This window comes from Ranitomeya variabilis, chromosome 5 (genome assembly GCF_051348905.1).
Source record: "Ranitomeya variabilis isolate aRanVar5 chromosome 5, aRanVar5.hap1, whole genome shotgun sequence".
NCBI classification, from domain to species: Eukaryota; Metazoa; Chordata; class Amphibia; order Anura; family Dendrobatidae; genus Ranitomeya; species Ranitomeya variabilis.
In genome coordinates this window covers 23775195-23799353 of record NC_135236.1, presented here as the reverse complement: position 1 = coordinate 23799353, position 24159 = coordinate 23775195, and the positions used below count along the sequence as shown (strand labels likewise).

General features: G+C 42.8%; 1 protein-coding gene across 1 annotated transcript in view; it reads right to left on the bottom strand.

Annotated features, from left to right (window-relative positions):
- The window catches only part of LOC143774208 (sulfotransferase 2B1-like), a 222842-nt gene that overhangs the window by 177366 nt on the left and 21317 nt on the right, over window positions 1-24159 (bottom strand). Inside the window, exon 2 of the mRNA XM_077261588.1 lies at window positions 6522-6663. Within this exon, the coding sequence (XP_077117703.1) occupies window positions 6522-6657 (136 nt within the window). The 5' untranslated portion in view covers window positions 6658-6663. The remainder of the gene's footprint in view (window positions 1-6521; window positions 6664-24159) is intronic.

The following is a 24159-nucleotide window of genomic DNA, read 5'->3' as shown; positions in this document are numbered from 1 at the left end:
ACAGTGACGGAAGGGATGTTGCGTTCCTGACTAGCTTCATTGGCCGAGGGTGCTACAACCTTAAGGGACGTTTGGTAGTTAGTCCAGGCTTGAAAATGCATGGTGGTTAAGTGTCTATGCATGCAACTAGTATTTAGACTTTTCAGATTCTGACCTCTGCTTAAGCTAGTTGAACATTTTTGACAGATGACTTTGCGCTGATCAGTTGGATGTTGTTTAAAAAAATGCCAGACTGCACTCTTCCTAGACTCGGATCCCTTTTCAGGGATTGCAGACTGAGCTTTAACCGGATGGCCACGCTGTCCTCCAACAGGTTTTGGCTTTGACACGCGTTTTGGGCCAGATACGGGCCCGGCAGATGGAACCTGTTGCGATGTTGATGCCTGCTGCGGCCCCTCCTCCACCTCCGCTTCTGAACTACTGCCGCCTGCACCCTGTTCCCCCAATGGCTGCCAATCGGGGTCAATAACTGGGTCATCTATTACCTCCTCTTCGAGCTCGTGTGCAACTTCGTCTGTGTCACTGTGTCGGTCGGTGGTATAGCGTTCGTGGCGGGGCAACATAGTCTCATCAGGGTCTGATTGTGGATCTGTACCCTGAGAGGGCAATGTGGTGGTCTGAGTCAAAGGAGCAGCATAGTACTCTGGCTGTGGCTGTGCATCAGTGCACTCCATGTCAGAATATACTTGTAATGGGCATGGCCTGTTAAATGTTTCACTTTCTAAGCCAGGGACGGTATGTGTAAAGAGCTCCATGGAGTGACCCGTTGTGTCGCCTGCTGCATCCTTCTCTCTTGTTGTAGTTTTTGCTGAGGAGGACAAGGAAGCGACTTGTCCCTGACCGTGAACATCCACAAGCGACGCGCTGCTTTTACATTTACCAGTTTCGGAAGAGGAGGCAAAAGAGCTAGAGGCTGAGTCTGCAATGTAAGCCAAAACTTGCTGTTGCTGCTCCGCCTTTAAAAGCGGTTTTCCTACTCCCAGAAAAGAGAGCGTTCGAGGCCTTGTGTAGCCTGACGACGAAACTGGCTCCACAGCTCCAGACTTAGGTGGAATATTTTTATCCCCACGACCACCTGATGCTCCACTACCACTACCATCATTACCAGCTGACAATGAACGCCCACGACGACCTCTTGCACCAGACTTCCTCATTGTTTTAAAATCTTAACCAAAGTAACTTTATTTGTTGCTGTCAAACAACTTACACGGTGAGCTATAACTTCAGTATGATTTCAATATCCCTTAACAGGTTGGTGAGACCACAAGGAAAATCAGGCACAATGTTACACACTCTGTTTTCTGTGGCACAAAATCACAGAGATGACACACACGCAGGACTGTCACTCAAGCACTAATGTCAATATTAATCTCCCACCTAATTTATTTATTTATTTTTTTCAGGGAGACTTTAGAAACCAAATAATATTAAAAAAACCAAAAAAATAAATAGCCTTTCTATGGCCCACTGAATGAGAGAGGTGGCACACCCAGGAGTCAAGACTGGCACACAAGCTGAAAGGGCAATATTACTCTCCCACTGTTTTTTAAGTTTTTTTTTTTTTATTTTCAGGGAGACTTTAGAAACCAAATAATATTAAAAAAACCAAAAAAATAAATAGGCTTTCTATGGCCCACTGAATGAGAGAGAGGTGGCACACCCAGGAGTCAAGACTGGCACACAAGCTGAAAGGGCAATATTACTCTCCCACTGTATTTTTTTTTTTTTTTTTTCAGGGAGACTTTAGAAACCAAATAATAAGAAAAAAAATAAATAAATAAATAGGCTTTCTATAGCCCACTGAATGAGAGATAGCACACACAGCAGTGGCACACAAGCCCTGACTGAGGCCAATATTTTTCTCCCACTGATTGATGTAGTGTTTTTGTGTTGAGGTAGATTTTAGAACACAAATCAAGGAAAAAAAAAAAATGCTTTCTATGGCCCACTGAATGAGAGAGGTGGCACACCCAGGAGTCAAGACTGGCACACAAGCTGAAAGGGCAATATTACTCTCCCACTGTTTTTTTAAGTTTTTTTTTTTTATTTTCAGGGAGACTTTAGAAACCAAATAATATTAAAAAAACCAAAAAAATAAATAGGCTTTCTATGGCCCACTGAATGAGAGAGAGGTGGCACACCCAGGAGTCAAGACTGGCACACAAGCTGAAAGGGCAATATTACTCTCCCACTGTTTTTTTTTTTTTTCAGGGAGACTTTAGAAACCAAATAATAAGAAAAAAATAAATAAATAAATAGGCTTTCTATAGCCCACTGAATGAGAGATAGCACACACAGCAGTGGCACACAAGCCCTGACTGAGGCCAATATTTTTCTCCCACTGATTGATGTAGTGTTTTTGTGTTGAGGTAGATTTTAGAACACAAATCAAGGAAAAAAAAAATGCTTTCTATGGCCCACTGAATGAGAGAGGTGGCACACCCAGGAGTCAAGACTGGCACACAAGCTGAAAGGGCAATATTACTCTCCCACTGTTTTTTTATGTATTTTTTGTTTTTTAAGGGAGACTTTAGAATCCCAATAATATTTAAAAAAATAAATAAATAGGCTTTCTATGGCCCACTGAATGAGAGAGGTGGCACACCCAGGAGTCAAGACTGGCACACAAGCTGAAAGGGCAATATTACTCTCCCACTGATTTTTTATGTATTTTTTGTTTTTTAAGGGAGACTTTAGAAACCCAATAATATTTAAAAAAATAAATAAATAGGCTTTCTATGGCCCACTGAATGAGAGAGGTGGCACACCCAGGAGTCAAGACTGGCACACAAGCTGAAAGGGCAATATTACTCTCCCACTGTTTTTTTAAGTTTTTTTTTATTATTTTCAGGGAGACTTTAGAAACCAAATAATATTAAAAAAACCAAAAAAATAAATAGGCTTTCTATGGCCCACTGAATGAGAGAGAGGTGGCACACCCAGGAGTCAAGACTGGCACACAAGCTGAAAGGGCAATATTACTCTCCCACTGTTTTTTTTTTTTTTTTTTTTTTTCAGGGAGACTTTAGAAACCAAATAATAAGAAAAAAAATAAATAAATAAATAGGCTTTCTATAGCCCACTGAATGAGAGATAGCACACACAGCAGTGGCACACAAGCCCTGACTGAGGCCAATATTTTTCTACCACTGATTGATGTAGTGTTTTTGTGTTGAGGTAGATTTTAGAACACAAATCAAGGAAAAAAAAAATGCTTTCTATGGCCCACTGAATGAGAGAGGTGGCACACCCAGGAGTCAAGACTGGCACACAAGCTGAAAGGGCAATATTACTCTCCCACTGTTTTTTTATGTATTTTTTGTTTTTTAAGGGAGACTTTAGAAACCCAATAATATTTTTTAAAAAAAATAAATAGGCTTTCTATGGCCCACTGAATGAGAGAGGTGGCACACCCAGGAGTCAAGACTGGCACACAAGCTGAAAGGGCAATATTACTCTCCCACTGTTTTTTTAAGTTTTTTTTTATTATTTTCAGGGAGACTTTAGAAACCAAATAATATTAAAAAAACCAAAAAAATAAATAGGCTTTCTATGGCCCACTGAATGAGAGAGAGGTGGCACACCCAGGAGTCAAGACTGGCACACAAGCTGAAAGGGCAATATTACTCTCCCACTGTTTTTTTTTTTTTTTTTTTTTTTTTTCAGGGAGACTTTAGAAACCAAATAATAAGAAAAAAAATAAATAAATAAATAGGCTTTCTATAGCCCACTGAATGAGAGATAGCACACACAGCAGTGGCACACAAGCCCTGACTGAGGCCAATATTTTTCTACCACTGATTGATGTAGTGTTTTTGTGTTGAGGTAGAATTTAGAACACAAATCACGGAAAAAATAAATAGGCTTTCTATGGCCCACTCAGTGAGAGATGGCACACACAGGGATGGCACTGTAGCAGAAATGCCAATCTTAATCTCCCACAAAAAAAAAAAAAAACAGGGACTGTCCTACAATTACTATCTCCCTGCAGTAATCTAAGCCAGGTATGGCAGGCAGCAATAGGAGTGGACTGATGCACAAATTAAATAAAAAGTGTGGACAAACAAAAAAGATAGCTGTGCAGAAAGGAACAAGAGGATATGTGCTTTGAAAAAAGCAGTTGGTTTGCACAGTGGCGTACACACAGCAATACAGCTATCACGGAGCCTTCTAGGGCAGCCCAATGAGCTACAACGCTGAGGAAAAAAAAAAAAAAATAGCTTCCACTGTTCCTGCACACCGAAGGTGGTGTTGGACAGTGGAAATCGCTACAGCACAAGCGGTTTGGTGGTTAGTGGACCCTGCCTAATGCTCTCCCTGCTTCTGACGAAGCGGCAGCAACCTCTCCCTAAGCTCAGATCAGCAGCAGTAAGATGGCGGTCGGCGGGAACGCCCCTTTATAGCCCCTGTGACGCCGCAGACAGCAAGCCAATCACTGCAATGCCCTTCTCTAAGATGGTGGGGACCAGGATCTATGTCATCACGCTGCCCACACTCTGCGTTCACCTTCATTGGCTGAGAAATGGCGCTTTTCGCGTCATTGAAACGCGACTTTGGCGCGAAAGTCGCGTACCGCATGGCCGACAAGCACAGGGGTCAGATCGGGTTTCATGAGACGCCGACTTAGCCAAAAGTCGGCGACTTTTGAAAATGATCGACCCGTTTCGCTCAACCCTAGACATGACTGTAGAGCCAGCAGAACCAAATGTATACCACGAGCCTGAGCAAGACGCTGGGACCGACGTCTCTACTGAGCAACAACTGCAGCAGCCGGACCCAAATGGAAGACCACAGAACCAGACAATGGTTGGGAGCTATCCCACATGGTGGGAGAATCCCGACGCCTAACACCATGTTCCTTCCATTTGATGATAATGGATTTGATAGTGATCCAGGGGTGATCCAGAGGATCATCAGACATTGGGATATTTTTTCATAGCCCAACCCTGACTTGTAATTCTCAACAATTTTATCCCTGAATTGTTTGGAGATCTCCTTGGTCTTCATGGTATTGTTTGATTAGTGGTGCCTCTTGCTTAATGGTGTTGCAGCCTCTGTTGCTTTTCAGAAAATGTGTATATACAGTATACTGATAGACCACGTGACACTCAGATTGCACACAGGTGCATTTAGCATGTGATTTATGTATGAAATTGGCTGTATCAAAAATGTTTAGGGTCTTCTTCATAAAAGGGGCGAATACATATGCACATGCCAATTTTTAGCTATTTGATCCCGTAAATTTAATTTATGGTTATATTTGTTCTCACATCACCAACTTAGACTATTCAGTGCTAGTGCGTCACACAAAACCGATTACAAAAATATTTAAACACATGCTGTAATGCGAGAAAATAGGTAAAAAGTCAAGGTGTGGGTGGAATGAACACTTGCATACCACTGTAAAGCATGCTTTATTTAAAGAAAAGTGTTTTTTTTTTTCAGTTCACTGCCTGCATTGTCTTAAGAAACCACATTCCCCATTCAGAGGTTTCTTGGTGATAGAAATATATGAGTCTTAATAAGGCTTCAACAAATGGAAACAACTACTGATTATGAGAATATTTATCTCTCGGTGCATGGTGTGTTTATCTGTGGGAAGTTAAAATGTCTTGGTTGTCATTAGCTACTTTATGTAGTAAAGTTTCCCGTTATGGAGAGTGCCAAGTTAGCGTAGGCAGCTTTATACGTAGGTCATTATATAGGGAATTTCTATAAGCAATCAGAGAGGAAGAAGGTTGGAACTTAGAGCTCTGGATGTCTTTCTCACTGAAGAGGTTCATTAACAAACAGATTTTAATCAGTTGTAAAACATGAAAGCTCTGCATTCAAAATAATCTAGATTTTGGGCCTTACACCTAATTGATCCCTTATATGTTTTTATTTGTTTTATCAATACTAATTGACTTGGTCTTTGGTCAAATAAGTTTGTAACTTTGTTGTTCTTGTTTTTTTTTAATTAATAGAGTTAATGTTCCACCCATATCAGCACCGTTTTTCTCACTTTGCTGTCCCATATTCATAATCTCTCCATTTGATGCCTCCAAGTTAGGAACAAAATGTATTCCACAAGCCAACGGTTTTAAAGAGGCTTGAACTGGCCGGCAGGGAACAGGATAATTCTCTGGTAGGCCCCACTGAAGTAGTGTCGATGAGCACTTGGTTCACTATTTACTGAAAAAAAGACATCATCTAATCATTCAGTAAACAGGCTAGCCAAATTAATATTATATAGAAGCAAAAGGAAAATTGTGTGCTAGGGTCAGGTCAGTTTTGCACGTAGCTGAACAGTGGGGCCAAATAGTTATTGGTGGGCCTTTGACAATTCAGTCTGACACCAGTTTAAAATATTTGTGGAACTGTTGTCAAAATCAGAAACACACATCAGCTTGTAAATATAATGCAGTTCTTTACTTTGTATATTAAATATAGTATAAGAAAAAGAGAACACAAAGAATGTGTGAGAAAAACACTGATTGCAGAAGAACCGTATTACCTATGATTTGTATTTAATCCTTTACCTGATTTTAGATACGCTATGTTATAGACGTCATCATCTCTAACTTGAAATTCATTTTCCACAAACTCCAGATCTTCCTTAGTGGTTGACATGCTAAGGTAAAGGACTCCCTTGTATTCACGGTAAGGATCCGACATGTTTTACTTTAAAAGAGATAAAAGATGAGGTCACAATATGGTAATGTGCATACTTCGAGATATTGAAGAGGAACACAAAGTTCTCAGAGTAAGTACCTTCATCTCTTTAGACTTTAGAATAGAAACTGCCACTTACCATACCCCAACTTAGGTGCTAACATCAGTTACTGGGTGCAACATGCAAATCTGATCAACATTTATCTGATGCACAATTCGATTACTTAGCACGAGAGGCTGGATTACTAAAGAGGCATCTTGTCAGGCACCATGAAGATATCGGTGGCTGGTACTGAGGTCTCACCTGAACCTGAAGCAGCTATGTGTGTGTTTTACCACCATAAACTTTATGACAGGTTAATTTTCTGTCAATTTATATGAGTTTTCAGTCATAGGCATTGTGACTGCAGAATGTATAAAGGCATCTGTTCCCGAGGCACTTTGGAAATATATCTTACGCCTTCTTCACACATCTGTTTTGTATGTCTGTTTTTCAAGGACCACAAATCCGGACATACACATGCCCATTGTATTCAATGGTGGTGCGCACATGTCAGATTTTTCATACAGACCACGCGTCTACATGGGAAACCAACAGACATGATGTTATTTTCGGCGCAGCACAGACTAAATGTGTGCTGCACATGACACACAGATGAAAGATCAGCGCAACCAGGAGACAAGGATGGGAGTTACATTCAGCAGCCGGTGCCTGTGAGAAGAGATGCAGTTCCCTCTCATCCCTGGTGTCGGCAGCTGCTGAAAGCAGCATTTATCATTGTCTCAGTGAGTGTGGTGATCTCCTTGAGGTCACCGCAGTTCTTCGGGCCACTCACACTCAAGTGTGGGAACTCTATGACATCACCACCCACACTGAAGCTGCGCGCGCAGCACATCATTGTATCCTGCTCCTCTGCCTGAACCGTCGCATCTTGGCACCGTCCAGGTTGTAAAGCACTTATCGCTGAGATGGATTACGGCGTGGGACAGAATGTCGGACAGGTGAGGGATATGGTGGTTTATTATTTTTCTGTTGTTATAGAAGACAAGGGCTTCAATAGAATGAGCATAAGGTGAATATATGGTGGTTTCTCTTTTCTGTTTTTTTTACAGGAGACGAGGGTTTCAATGGAATGAGCGTGGGGTGAGTATAAATGTGTTTTTTATTTTTAAATACACGTGTTAAACAGGGTGTTTTGTATTCTTTCAAATCAAGGACTTTATTGTTGCTGGGCCTTCATTTACAATATGAATATGGGGTTAATAATGGACAGGCATCTGATACACACCTATCCATTACTAACTGCTGGGCTTGATGTCACCTGGCACTACAAAGGTGACGTCAGCCCACCAACCATATGGGCACCTTTTATCGCCCTTATTGTTTGGATTAGATTACTCTCAACACATACAACCTATGACGGGGTGCATATGTGATTGGTGCCTGTTATTCTCTGAGCTGGGACCTGTTTATATGAAAGTATATGCTGGCCACACATATATATAAACTTCCTTTTGTAGTATACGTGGAATTTTTTGCCAGATATATTCAATCATTTATTTATATACATATGTACATGCCACTCACTGCATTTGCAGCAGTATATGTATTACAAGTCACAAAATATTTCAGTGCGCATGTGTATATGTATGTATGTATATATTAGTTCTGTGGCAGATGACAAACAATCATTTAATGTTTAGTTACATCTTGTCACCATTCTAAGTATCGCAGGACTGTATTTTTATCATACTGCTCTGTCTCCATGGTGTTGTGCCATTTTGTTGGTTTCTGTTTTCCCCCCCCCTACCAATTGGTGTAATTTTTTCATTAATAAAATAATCGTATTATTATTTGGGCATTAGTTCGGTTCTTTTGTTCTTTGTATTTCTGTAATTATTCCGAGTTGTCCATGAAATTATGTCCATTTCAGAGTACATGTGATATTTGATATACATATGCTTTTCCATCTTTATACGTATGTATTCTTTGCCTAGAGTGTTATATTTCACCAACCATATTACCCTACTTGCCACTGCCACAGAGCAAGTGGGAAGGGTGAGGCTAAGGCCAGATTTTGAGCATCTTATGGATGTGCCATTTCTGGGGTGACTGAGGGATGATGTTGGTAGCTTGAGGGGGCAATATCTCTGACCTCTTCCCAGGCTACTAATATTAAGTCATAGATGTATGTTTAGCTTTTTCTGGTTTAAATTTATAGGGGGACACTACGTAATTTTTTTTCCTGGAGTCCTCTCATAAATTTACCTGGAGATGCTGAGCAAACAGCTGTGATCTGTTGTTAATAGCCTGTGAACCTTATGGAATATTGTCCTTTGTCCCAGGTTATTAACATAAGCCCCCAGCCATGGGATTTCCCTCTGCTGGTTATGAAAAATGTGCTGGAGCGCATACCGTTTTTCTATTTAACTATTTATTTTACACAGGAGGTACACACAGGGGTCTGAATATAAAATGTCATCATTGTCTCCTGGTTGCGCTGATCTCAGTGCGAGCAGGAGACAATGAGGGGAGCAGTCTTCAGCAGCTCCCGGTGCCTGGGATCAGTGCAAACTGTACAGCTTCTTCCCAGGTGCCAGTACCTGTCACACGGATGTGACACATGGACACTCCATCATACGGACAGCAAATACAGACACACAGATGGCACATGAGCTACACACATGTCATATACTGTACGCACACATGAACACAGACCATATATCTCACCAGCACTGTTTTCTTCCTTTACAGGGATCACCAGGATGTATGAAGGAGGCCTTACAAACAGTATTGCAGGAATCTGAGGAAGCACTGGGGCTACTAAGTAACATGATTGCAGCAGGGTACTAAATCTATCCTATCTCACTGAGCAACAAATTTCAACATTTGCTATTCAACTAATTGCAGTAACAGCTACTTTTACTTAGCAGTAGGTTAATGGCATGACCAAGGCTTAAAATCTGCACATTGACCAGATGCAGATGGAAGGAGAGATCATTCCTGATTGCTGCAACCTTTCTTGTCTTTTCTTGATACACTGCAAACTACAGTAGTGCCATGCGGCTGATTTCCCACATTAAGAAAGGAAACTACCCCTATAAAGAAACTCTTTATTAATTATCAAAAAAATAAATGTCAAGAAAAAATAGTTTCAAAAATGTAAAAACACTGTAAACCAAGCCTCAGCCAAGGAATCAGGGTAGCGGCCCTTGAAAAAATGTTGAAAAATAACAATATACCTTAAATTTTCCCCATTAGGCCCTGGAAACTGATGGCCTACCTGACAGTGGAAGTTGTCGCCTTAAATTTGCGATGTGGTGCCCCCGCTCCACGACGGCTATCCCTTCAATCCCTAGGCCATCCCTCAATCTATCATTAAATCACAGACAAAACAACAAAGGACTACAGATCAAGGTTGATGTATATCTCTTGTTGGCACCATAGATAATGCACCCAGCAGAGCAAGGAATGTTTGACTTGTGGCTCTTGTTTAGCCTGTGGTAACATTGAGCGGACTACTACTATCTGTTCATCAGATGGAAAAAGGACATTTCAGATTAGGGAATAGATATATCTTGTACCAGTGATTTTGTCATCTACTATGCCACATGTCACTGTGGCCTCATATACGTGGGCCTCACATCCCGGGAATTACGAGTAAGAATTAGGGAGTTTGTCAGGGACATTAGGGCAGCTATTACCGCTGAGGATATAGTGTCCCTGAAAATGATCCATCGTCATTTTAGGCTGAGACGTGCTTGTAACCCCGACCTACTTAGGATACGGGGCATTGATCGTGTTCATGGTGGGATTAGGGGTAGTGATCTAATGAGCAGTCTGTCTCAGCTTGAATGTAGATGGATAGTAAAACTGGACACAATTACCCCTGAAGGTCTGAATGAAAAACCAAGGTTTTGTCTTTTTTATGGTATGTTTAGACTCTTCGACTTTTTGGTCTTGATCAATACCCTTGGAGTCGTTATTTGATTTTAACCCCTTCACCACGAAGCCTGTTTTCAACTTCCTGACCAGGCCATTTTTTTTAATCCTGACCACTGTCATTTTTTGAGGTCATAACTCTGAAACGCTTCAACGGATCATGGTGATTCAGAGACTTCTTTCTCATGACATATTGTACTTTATGATAGTGGTAAAATTTCTTCAATATGACTTGCATTTATTTGTGAAAAAAAACAGACATTTGGTGAAAATTTTGAACATGTTGCAATTTTTAAACTTTTAGTTTATATGCCCTTAAATTAGAGAGTCATATCATACAAAATAGCTAATAAATAACATTACCCACATGTCTGCTTTACATTAGCACAATTTTGGAAATTTAATTTTTTTGTTAGAAAATTGTAAGGGTTATGATTTGACAAGCGATTTCTAATTTTTACAACAACATTTGCAAAACCATTTTTTTAGGGACCATTTCACACTTGAAGTGACTTTGAGGGGCCTATATCAGAATATAACAGAAAATGCCCAAAAGTAACACCATGCTAAAAACTGCACCCCTCAAGGTGCTCAAAACCACATTGAAGAGGTTTATTAACCCTTCAGGTGCTTCACAGGAATTTTTGGAATGTTTAAAAAAAATGAATATTTCACTTTTTTTCACAAAAGTTTTATTTCAGATCCAATTTGTTTTATTTTACCAAGGGTAACAGGAGAAATTGGACCACAAAAGTCGTTGCACAATTTGTCCTGAGTATGCCGATACTCCATATGTGGGGGTAAACCACTGTTTGAGCACATGACAGAGCTCGGAAGGGAAGGAGCGCCATTTGACTTTTCAATGCAAAAATTGCTGGAATTGAGATCGGACACCATGTCACATTTGGAGAGCCTCTGATATGCCTAAACAGTGGAAACCCCCACAAGTGACACCATTTTGGAAAGTAGACTCTCTAAGGAACTAATATAAATGTGTGGTGAGCACTTTGAACCCCCCAAGTGCTTCACAGAAGTTTATAATATAGGGCCATAAAAAAAATATTTTTTTTTCACAAAAACGATATTTTCGCCCCACATTTTTTATTTTCTTAAGGGTAACAGGAGAAATTGGACCCCAAACATTGTTGTGCAATTTATCCTGAGTATGCTGATACCCCATATGTGAGGGTAAACCGCTGTTTGGGCACATGGCAGAGCTCAGAAGGAAAGGAGCGCCGTTTGACTTTTCAATGTAAAATTGGCTGGAATTGAGATCAGACACCATGTCGCATTTGGAGAGCCTCTGATGTGCCTAAACAGTGAAAATCCCCCACAAATGACCCCATTTCAGAAAGTAGATCTAGATGTGTGGTGAGCACTTTGAACTCCTTATTGTTTCACTAAAGTTTATAATGTAGAGCCGTGAAAATTAAAAAAAAAAAACATTTCATTTTTCCACAAAATGATCTTTTAGCCCACAATTTTTATTTTCCCAATGGTAACAGGAGAAATTGGACCATAAAAGTTGTTGGTCAATTTGTCCTGAGTACGCTGATACACCATATGTGGGGGTAACCACTGTTTGGATGCATGGAAGAGCTCGGAAGGGAAGGAGCGCTGTTTTGGAATGAAGACTTTGATGGAATGGTCTGCGGGCGTCATGTTGAGTTTGCAGAGCCCCTGATGTACCTAAACAGTAGAAACCCCACAACTGATGCCATACTGGAAACTAGGCCCCCTGTTATGGTTCTCAATGGCAAGAGAACATAGCCCAGCAAACATAGGTACTAGCTCTTGGAAGGATGGAAACTAAACTGACCATGAACTAAACCTGCCGCACAACTAACAGTAGCCGGGTAGCGTAGCCTGCGTTTTATCCCTAGACGCCCAGCGCCGGCCGGAGGACTAACTAATCCTGGCAGAGGAAAATATAGTCCTGGCTCACCTCTAGAGAAGTTTCCCCGATAGGCAGACAGAGGCCCCCACATATATTGGCGGTGATTTTAGATGAAATGACAAACGTAGTATGAAAATAGGTTTAGCAAAATTGAGGTCCGCTTACTAGATAGCAGGAAGACAGAAAGGGCACTTTCATGGTCAGCTGAAAACCCTATCAAAATACCATCCTGAAATTACTTTAAGACTCTAGTATTAACTCATAACATCAGAGTGGCAATTTCAGATCACAAGAGCTTTCCAGACACAGAAACGAAACTACAGCTGTGAACTGGAACAAAATGCAAAAACAAACGAGGACTAAAGTCCAACTTAGCTGGCAGTTGTCTAGCAGCAGGAACATGCACAGAAAGGCTTCTGATTACAATGTTGACCGGCATGGAAGTGACAGAGGAGCAAGGTTAAATAGCGACTCCCACATCCTGATGGAAACAGGTGAACAGAGGGGATGATGCACACCAGTTCAATTCCACCAGTGGCCACCGGGGGAGCCCAAAATCCAATTTCACAACAGTACCCCCCCCTCAAGGAGGGGGCACCGAACCCTCACCAGAACCACCAGGGCGATCAGGATGAGCCCTATGAAAGGCACGGACCAGATAGGAGGCATGAACATCAGAGGCAGTCACCCAAGAATTATCCTCCTGACCGTATCCCTTCCATTTGACCAGATACTGGAGTTTCCGTCTGGAAACACGGGAGTCCAAGGTTTTTTCCACAACGTACTCCAACTCGCCCTCAACCAACACCGGAGCAGGAGGCTCAACGGAAGGCACAACCGGTACCTCATACCTGCGCAACAATGACCGATGAAAAACATTATGAATAGAAAAAGATGCAGGGAGGTCCAAACGGAAGGACACAGGGTTAAGAATCTCCAATATCTTGTACGGGCCGATGAACCGAGGCTTAAACTTAGGAGAAGAAACCCTCATAGGGACAAAACGAGAAGACAACCACACCAAGTCCCCAACACAAAGCCGAGGACCAACCCGACGCCGGCGGTTGGCAAAAAGCTGAGTCTTCTCCTGGGACAACTTCAAATTGTCCACTACCTGCCCCCAAATCTGATGCAACCTCTCCACCACAGCATCCACTCCAGGACAATCCGAAGATTCCACCTGACCAGAAGAAAATCGAGGATGAAACCCCGAATTACAGAAAAAAGGAGACACCAAGGTGGCAGAGCTGGCCCGATTATTGAGGGCAAACTCCGCTAAAGGCAAAAAAGCAACCCAATCATCCTGATCTGCAGACACAAAACACCTCAAATATGTCTCCAAGGTCTGATTCGTCCGCTCGGTCTGGCCATTAGTCTGAGGATGGAAAGCAGACGAGAAAGACAAATCTATGCCCATCCTAGCACAGAATGCTCGCCAAAATCTAGACACGAATTGGGTTCCTCTGTCAGAAACGATATTCTCCGGAATACCATGCAAACGGACCAGATTTTGAAAAAACAGAGGAACCAACTCGGAAGAAGAAGGCAACTTAGGCAGGGGAACCAAATGGACCATCTTAGAGAAACGGTCACACACCACCCAGATGACAGACATCTTCTGAGAAACAGGAAGATCCGAAATAAAATCCATCGAGATGTGCGTCCAGGGCCTCTTCGGGATAGGCAAGGGCAACAACAATCCACTAGCCCGAGAACAACAAGGCTTGGCCCGAGCACAAACGTCACAAGACTGCACAAAGCCTCACACATCTCGAGACAGGGAAGGCCACCAGAAGGACCTTGCCACCAAATCCCTGGTACCAAAGATTCCAGGATGACCTGTCAACGCAGAAGAATGAACCTCAGAAATGACTTTACTGGTCCAATCATCAGGAACAAACAGTCTACCAGGTGGGCAACGATCAGGTCTATCCGCCTGAAACTCCTGCAAGGCCCGCCGCAGGTCTGGAGAAACGGCAGACAATATCACTCCATCCTTAAGGATACCTGTAGGTTCAGAGTTACCAGGGGAGTCAGGCTCAAAACTCCTAGAAAGGGCATCCGCCTTAACATTCTTAGAACCCGGCAGGTAGGACACCACAAAATTAAACCGAGAGAAAAACAACGACCAGCGCGCCTGTCTAGGATTCAGGCGTCTGGCGGACTCAAGATAAATTAGATTTTTGTGGTCAGTCAATACCACCACCTGATGTCTAGCCCCCTCAAGCCAATGACGCCACTCCTCAAAAGCCCACTTCATGGCCAAAAGCTCCCGATTCCCAACATCATAATTCCGCTCGGTGGGCGAAAATTTACGCGAGAAAAAGGCACAAGGTCTCATCACGGAACAATCGGAACTTCTCTGCGACAAAACTGCCCCAGCTCCGATTTCAGAAGCGTCGACCTCAACCTGAAAAGGAAGAGCAACATCAGGCTGACGCAACACAGGGGCGGAAGAAAAGCGGCGCTTAAGCTCCCGAAAGGCCTCCACAGCAGCAGGGGACCAATCAGCAACATCAGCACCCTTCTTAGTCAAATCAGTCAATGGTTTAACAACATCAGAAAAACCAGCAATAAATCGACGATAAAAGTTAGCAAAGCCCAAAAATTTCTGAAGACTCTTAAGAGAAGAGGGTTGCGTCCAATCACAAATAGCCTGAACCTTGACAGGATCCATCTCGATGGAAGAGGGGGAAAAAATATATCCCAAAAAGGAAATCTTTTGAACCCCAAAAACGCACTTAGAACCCTTCACACACAAGGAATTAGACCGCAAAACCTGAAAAACCCTCCTGACCTGCTGGACATGAGAGTCCCAGTCATCCGAAAAAATCAAAATATCATCCAGATACACAATCATAAATTTATCCAAATAATCACGGAAAATGTCATGCATAAAGGACTGAAAGACTGAAGGGGCATTTGAAAGACCAAAAGGCATCACCAAATACTCAAAGTGGCCCTCGGGCGTATTAAATGCGGTCTTCCACTCATCCCCCTGCTTAATTCGCACCAAATTATACGCCCCACGGAGATCTATCTTAGAGAACCATTTGGCCCCCTTTATGCGAGCAAACAAATCAGTCAGCAGTGGCAACGGATATTGATATTTAACCGTGATTTTATTCAAAAGCCGATAATCAATACACGGTCTCAAAGAGCCATCTTTCTTAGCCACAAAGAAAAAACCGGCTCCTAAGGGAGATGACGAAGGACAAATATGTCCCTTTTCCAAGGACTCCTTTATATATTCTCGCATAGCAGCATGTTCAGGCACAGACAGATTAAATAAACGACCCTTAGGGTATTTACTACCCGGAATCAAATCTATGGCACAATCGCACTCCCGGTGCGGAGGTAATGAACCAAGCTTAGGTTCTTCAAAAACGTCACGATACTCAGTCAAGAATTCAGGAATCTCAGAGGGAATAGATGATGAAATGGAAACCACAGGTACGTCCCCATGCTTCCCCTTACATCCCCAGCTTAACACAGACATAGCTTTCCAGTCAAGGACTGGGTTATGAGATTGCAGCCATGGCAATCCAAGCACCAACACATCATGTAGGTTAAACAGCACAAGAAAGCGAATAATCTCCTGATGATCCGGATTAATCCGCATAGTTACTTGTGTCCAGTATTGTGGTTTATTACTAGCCAATGGGGTGGAGTCAATCCCCTTCAGGGGTATAGGAGTTTCAAGAGGCTCCAAATCATACCCACAGCGTTTGGCAAAGGACCAATCCATAAGACTCAAAGCGGCGCCAGAGTCGACATAGGCATCCGCGGTAATAGATGATAAAGAACAAATCAGGGTCACAGATAGAATAAACTTAGACTGTAAAATGCCAATTGAAACAGACTTATCAAGCTTCTTAGTACGCTTAGAGCATGCTGATATAACATAAGTTGAATCACCGCAATAGAAGCACAACCCATTTTTTCGTCTTAAATTCTGCCGTTCACTTCTGGACAGAATTCTATCACATTGCATATTCTCTGGCGTCTTCTCAGTAGACACCGCCAAATGGTGCACAGGTTTGCGCTCCCGCAGACGCCTATCGATCTGGATAGCCATTGTCAAGGACTCATTCAGACCCGCAGGCACAGGGAACCCCACCATAACATCCTTAATGGCATCAGAGAGACCCTCTCTGAAATTCGCCGCCAGGGCGCACTCATTCCACTGAGTAAGCACAGCCCATTTACGGAATTTCTGGCAGTATTTTTCAGCTTCGTCTTGCCCCTGAGATAGGGACATCAAGGCCTTTTCCGCCTGAAGCTCTAACTGAGGTTCCTCATAAAGCAACCCCAAGGCCAGAAAAAACGCATCCACATTGAGCAACGCAGGATCCCCTGGAGCCAATGCAAAAGCCCAATCCTGAGGGTCGCCCCGGAGCAAGGAAATCACAATCCTGACCTGCTGAGCAGGATCTCCAGCAGAGCGAGATTTCAGGGACAAAAACAACTTGCAATTATTTTTGAAATTTTGAAAGCAAGATCTATTCCCCGAGAAAAATTCAGGCAAAGGAATTCTAGGTTCAGATATAGGAGCATGAACAACAAAATCTTGTAAATTTTGAACTTTCGTGGTGAGATTATTCAAACCTGCAGCTAAACTCTGAATATCCATTTTAAACAGGTGAACACAGAGCCATTCCAGGATTAGAAGGATAGAGAGAGAGAGAAAGGCTGCAATATAGGCAGACTTGCAAGAGATTCAATTACAAGCACACTCAGAACTGAAGGGAAGGGGAAAAAAAAAAAAAAATCTTCAGCAGACTTCTCTTTTCTCTCCTTTCTCTGTCAATTAATTTAACCATTTTTTGGGGCCGGTCAAACTGTTATGGTTCTCAATGGCAAGAGAACATAGCCCAGCAAACATAGGTACTAGCTCTTGGAAGGATGGAAACTAAACTGACCATGAACTAAACCTGCCGCACAACTAACAGTAGCCGGGTAGCGTAGCCTGCGTTTTATCCCTAGACGCCCAGCGCCGGCCGGAGGACTAACTAATCCTGGCAGAGGAAAATATAGTCCTGGCTCACCTCTAGAGAAGTTTCCCCGATAGGCAGACAGAGGCCCCCACATATATTGGCGGTGATTTTAGATGAAATGACAAACGTAGTATGAAAATAGGTTTAGCAAAATTGAGGTCCGCTTACTAGATAGCAGGAAGACAGAAAGGGCACTTTCATGGTCAGCTGAAAACCCTATCAAAATACCATCCTGAAATTACTTTAAGACTCTAGTATTAACTCATAACATCAGAGTGGCAATTTCAGATCACAAGAGCTTTCCAGACACAGAAACGAAACTACAGCTGTGAACTGGAACAAAATGCAAAAACAAACGAGGACTAAAGTCCAACTTAGCTGGGAGTTGTCTAGCAGCAGGAACATGCACAGAAAGGCTTCTGATTACAATGTTGACCGGCATGGAAGTGACAGAGGAGCAAGGTTAAATAGCGACTCCCACATCCTGATGGAAACAGGTGAACAGAGGGGATGATGCACACCAGTTCAATTCCACCAGTGGCCACCGGGGGAGCCCAAAATCCAATTTCACAACAGCCCCCCAAGGAACTTATCAAGATGTGTTGTGAGAACATTGAACAAACAAGTGTTTCGCTAAAGTTTATAATGCAGAGCCGTGAAAGTACAAAATATATTTTTTCCATAAAAATGATATTTTAGCCCCCAAATTTTTATTTTCACAAGGGTAAAAGGAGAAATTAGACTGCCAAAGTCGTTGTACAATTTGTCCTGAGTACGCTGATACCTCATATGTGGATGGAACCACTGTTTGGGCGCATGGCAGAGCTCAGAAGGGAATGAGCGCTGTTTTGGATGCAGACTTTGATAGAATGGTCTGCGGGCGTCACGTTGCGTTTGCAGAGCCCCTGATGTACCTAAACAGTAGAAACCCCTGCACATGACCACATATTGGAATCTAGTCCCACCAAGGAACTTATCTAGATGTGTTGTGAAAACTTTGAAACCCCAAGTGTTTCACTAAAGTTTATAACGCAGAGCCATGAAAATAAAAAATATTTTTTTCCCACAAAAATGATATTTTAGCCCCCAAAATTTTCATTTTCCCAAAGGGTAAAAGGAGAAATTTGACCAGGATCATTGTTGTGCAATTTGTCCTGAGTATGCTGATACCCCAAATGTGGGGGTAAACCACTGTTTGGGCGCATGGCAGAGCTCAGAAAGGAAGGAGCGCCGTTTGACTTTTTAATGTAAAATTGGTTAGAATTGAGATCGGACACCATGTCACGTTTGGAGAGCCCCTGATGTGCCTAAACAGTCTAAACCCCCCACAAACAACCCCTTTTCAGAAAGTAGACACTCTTAGGAACTTATCTAGATTTGTGAGCGCTTTGAAACCCCAATTGTTTCACTAAAGTTTGTAATGTAGAGCCGTGAAAATTAAAAAAAAACATTTTATTTTTCCACAAAATGATACTTAGCCCACAATTTTTTATTTTCCCAAAAATAACAGGAGAAATTGGACACCAAAAGTTGTTGTCCAATTTGTCCTGAGTACGCTGATATCCCGTATGTGGGGGGAACCACTGTTTGGGCGCATGGCAGAGCTCGGAAGGGATGGAGCGCTGTTTTGGAATGCAGACATTGATGGAATGATCTGCCGGCACCACGTTGCGTTTGCAGAGCCCCTGATGTACCTAAACAGTAGAAACCCCCACAAGTGACCCCATACTGAAAACTAGGCCCTTGAAGGAACTAATCTAGATGTGTTGTGAGAACTTTGATCTCCCAAGTGTTCCTCTAAAAGTTTATAGCGCCGAGCCGTGAAAATAAAAAATATTTTTTTTCCACGAAAATTATATTTTAGCCCACAAATTTTTATTTTCACAAGGGTAACAGGAGAATTTGGACTGCAAAAGTTGTTGTCCAATTTGTCCTGAGTATGCTGATACCCCAAAAGAGGGGGTAAACCCCTGTTTGGGTGTACAACAGAGCTCGGAAGGGAAGGAGCACCATTTTACTTTTTCAACGCAGAATTGGCTGGAATTATGATCGGATGACATGTCGCATGTGGAGAACCCTTGATGTGCCTAAACAGTGGAAACCCCCCCAATTCTAACTCCAGCCCTAACCCCAATGCACTCCTAAGCCTAATCCCAACCATAACGCTACCCACACCCCTAACCCAAACACACCCTTAACCCTAATCCCAACCCTAACCGTAACCCTGACCACACCCCTAACCCCAACACACCCCTAACCCTAATCCTAGCCGTAATCTCAACGCTAACCATAATCCTAACCACCCCCCTAACCCTGACACACCCCTAACCCTAATTCCAACCCTAATACCAACCGTAAACATAATCCAAACCCTAACCCTAATTTTATCCCCAACCCTAACCCTAACTTTAGCCCCAACTCTAACCCTAACTTTAGCCCCTACCCTAACTTTTGCCCCAACCCTAACCCTAACGTTAGCCCTAACCCTAACCCTAATGGGAAAATAGAAATAAATATTTTTTTTAATTTTATTATTTTTCCCTAACTAAGGGGGTGATAAAGGGGGTTGGATTTACTATTTATAGCCGGTTTTTATAGCGGGTTTTTATGTTTGGCAGCTGTCACACGCTAAGAGACGCTTTTTATTACAAAAAATAGTTTTTGCATCACCACATTTTGAGAGCTATAACTTATTGATATTTTAGCGAACAGAGTCATGTGAGATCTTGCTTTTTGCTGGACAAGTTGACATTTCTATTGGTACCATTTTTGGGCACATGACATTTTTTAATCGCTTTTTATTCCGATTTTTGGGAGGCAGAGTGAACAAAAAACAGCAATTCCTGAATTTCTTTTAGGGGGGCATTCATACCGTTCTGCGTGTGGTAAAATTGATTTATCGATTACAGCGATACCTCATTTATATCTTTTTTTTATGTTTTGGCGCTTTTACGCAATAAAAACTATTTTATATAAAAAATAATTGTTTGCATCGCTTTATTCCAAGAGCTATAACTTTTTTATTTTTCTGCTGATGACTCTGTATGGCGGCTTTTTTTTGCGAGACAAGATTATGTTTTCACTGGTACCATGTTTATTTATATCGGTCTTTATGATCACATTTTATTGCACTTTTTGTTCGGCAGTATGATGATAAAGTATTATTTTTTGCCTTGTTTTTTATTTATTATTTTTGCGGTGTTCACTGAAGGGGTTAACTAGTGAGATAGTTTTATAGCGCGGGTCGTTACGGACACGGCAATACCAAATATGTGTACTTTTATTGTTTTTTTTTTCTTTACATAAATAAATGGATTTATTGGAAAATATGTATTTATTAATTTTTTTCTTTATTTGGAGATTTTTTTACTGTATAACATTGCCCCAGGGTGGAACATCACTATATTACATCAGATTGCTGATCCGACACTTTCCATAGCACTGTGTCAGATCAGCGATCTGACAGGCAGTGTCGGAGGCTTTCCGGAGCCTGTTCTCAGCAGGCGTCTGGAAGCCACCTCACTTCAGGACCCGGAAGGAGCCCCGTGGCCATTTTGGCTCCGGGGACTCCATGAAGACCACCGGAACAACGCGATCGTATTGCATTGTTCCAGTGGGAGAGCGCAGGTAGCCCCGTCCCTGCGCAATGCCCCTCTATGTCCCTGTCACTACTGACAGCGGCATCAGAGGGGTTAAATGCCCATGATTGGTGCTAGCTGCGGGATGTCAGTTGTCACATAGAGCTGACACCTGTACGCGATCGCCGCGGTGCTCATACGGTGCTAGTATGGTGCATGACAGGAAGGGGTTAATTTTTTGTGTCTTTTTAGCTCTTTTGGTTTGTAATAATGGAGGATGATTTTTGCTCTGGACGTGCCTGTCTCTCGGTCATGCATAGCATGATGAAGATTTTTTATATCATCATTCTTGAAAACATCTTTCATAATACTTTACTGTATTTTGCATGCCTTTAATTATTTTGATTGTTGACATGTGTTGATTTTTATCTTTATATACATACATAGATTTTGAGATAATTATCAATTAATATGGGTGGGTTTTTTTCACATATTTTTTACCCTTATTTTTGCCCATAAATAACATGGCCGGCATCGTGCAATTGAGTAACATTAGCATTTAGGTTTTTCTTTTTCTTCATTTTTTCCCCTTTTTCCTCTTTTTCTTCCCCCTTTTTTTCTTTTTTCTTTTGCATATACAAATAGGTAACTCTATTTGATACATGATACATACGTATATGCCGTGTGCCGCGCATGCTGTCGGTCTTCCTGGTTGCCTCTGCCCCCGATGGTGTCCTCACGGCGGCGATGCGTGTCATTGGCGTCACTGGAACACTTGTTTTTGACACGCATCGCACCCGAGATGCCAGAAATGACAGATCAGCACCGGAAGTTCTGCCACCATGCTCTGATTATTCGCGGCAAGCTGCTTTGATTTCAAACTTCTGATTGGTGAGCCTCTCAAGCCTCCATTTAGCACAGAAATAGAGCCCCCCCAAGGAAGCGATAGCGAAACAAGCTTCGGGGCCTCGGCACGACACACAGGCATTTAAGACATGGGTAAGAGGAAAACTGATATGACAGATCCGTGTCTTCTATGGATCCGGCTAGCATATCTAGATTATTGGATAAAAAAAAATTGGAGCATGCTCAGTTTAAAAAAACAGTATCCGTCGCCGGAATCCGTCATTTTCCAGATCCGGCACCTTCCGGCTCCCATAGGCTTCCATTCTAGCAAACAGCTGGAAGCGCCGGCGCTTCCGGCTTTTTCACCGGAAACAAAAAAACGTTGCTATGGACGTTTTTTCCAGAAACCAGAAACGGCAGATTTGCCGGATCCGGTGAAAACCGGACGAAAAGCAATGTCATCAGGCGCAATCCGGCACTAATGCAAATCTATGGGGAAAAAAACTTGATCCGGCGGCAACATTCGCTGGATCCGTTTTTTAAAAAATTCAGCTGGATTTAGCCTGACAGCGAAAACCTGATGTGTGAAAGTAGTCTAAGCTGGCGGCTTGCGCATGCACACAGTTTGTGCCTCGTCAAAGACACTGCAGGAGGAACGGGAAGGTGAATATTGAAAGGTTACTGAGTGCTGCTACTATTTCCAAGGATATCCTGATGAGGATCAGCTAATATGTTGCCAGAGTTGAAAAAACAAAAGGTGCATAGTGCTAAACTGTAAATAAAAATGGAAAACTGTGTTTTGTTTTATTTCTAATCAAAGACTTTATTCTGGCTTGTCTTTATTTACAATACAACTATAGGATTAGTAAGGGATAGGTGTCTTATAGACGCCAATCCATTACTAAAGGTACCTTCACATTAAGCGACGCTGCAGCGATAGCGACAACGATGCCGATCGCTGCAGCGTCGCTGTTTGATCGCTGGAGAGCTGTCACACAGACCGCTCTCCAGCGACCAACGATGCCGAGGTCCCCGGGTAACCAGGGTAAACATCGGGTTGCTAAGCGCAGGGCCGCGCTTAGTAACCCGATGTTTACCCTAGATACCAGTGTAAAATGTAAAAAAACCAAACACTACATACTTACATTCGCGTCCCCCGGCGTCCGCTTCCTGCACTGACTGAGCGCCGGCCCTAACAGCAGAGCTGTGACGTCACCGCTGTGCTGTACTTTCACTTTCACTTTACGGCGCTCAGTCAGTGTGGGAAGCGGACGCCGGGGGATGCGAAGGTATGTACTGTTTGTTTTTTTTACATTTTACACTGGTAACCAGGGTAAACATCGGGTTACTAAGCGCGGCCCTGGGCTTAGTAACCCAATGTTTACCCTGGTTACCAGTGTAAAACATCGCTGGTATCGTTGCTTTTGGTGTGAAACACGACGATACACGCCGGTCTGACGACCAAATAAAGTTCTGAACTTTGTTCAACGACCAGCGATATCACAGCAGGATCCTGATCGCTGCTGCGTGTCAAACTAAACTATATCGCTATCCAGGACGCTGCAACGTCACAGATCGCTAGCGATATCGTTTAGTGTGAAGGTACCTTAAGCCATGGGCTTGATGTCACCTGACAATACAAAGGTGACATCAACCCCACAAATAGGGGCCCCACTTGCCACCGCTAAAGGGCAAGTGGGAAGAGTCGGGCAAAGCACCAGAATTGGTGCATCTAATAGATGTGCCTTTTCTGGGCACCTGCTATTTTTAAGTGGGGGCGGCAATATTCATGGTTCCTTACCAGCCTGAGAATACAAGGAATACTCCCATCAGCCGCTCCTGTTGCCACTGTTATTAGGGGCGGCAGGTGTAGGCTAATAGGAGTAATTGTCCCATCAGCTGCCGCCTGCTATCGTTTTTCTCACTTGACTATAACTGTCACATTCTCCTTTGCTTGCGCTGATCGCCAGCAGAGCAGGGGAGAATGGTGAGAGCTGTCTTCATCACCCAGAGCTGGGGAACGGTGCTTATTGCACCTCTTCTTCCCTGGTGCCCGTCTGTGTGGTACTGATGTGGCACACGGTTGCAACTCATGTGCCGCCAGTTTTACACACACGGACACACGAACACTGACATTTCCGGTACCGTTTTTTTTCGGTAACAGAATTATCAGGACATTTGAAGCCTAATGTAGTTCCTGTTACATTTTGCTGGTATGTTAAACCCTAAAAATGCTCCAAAATG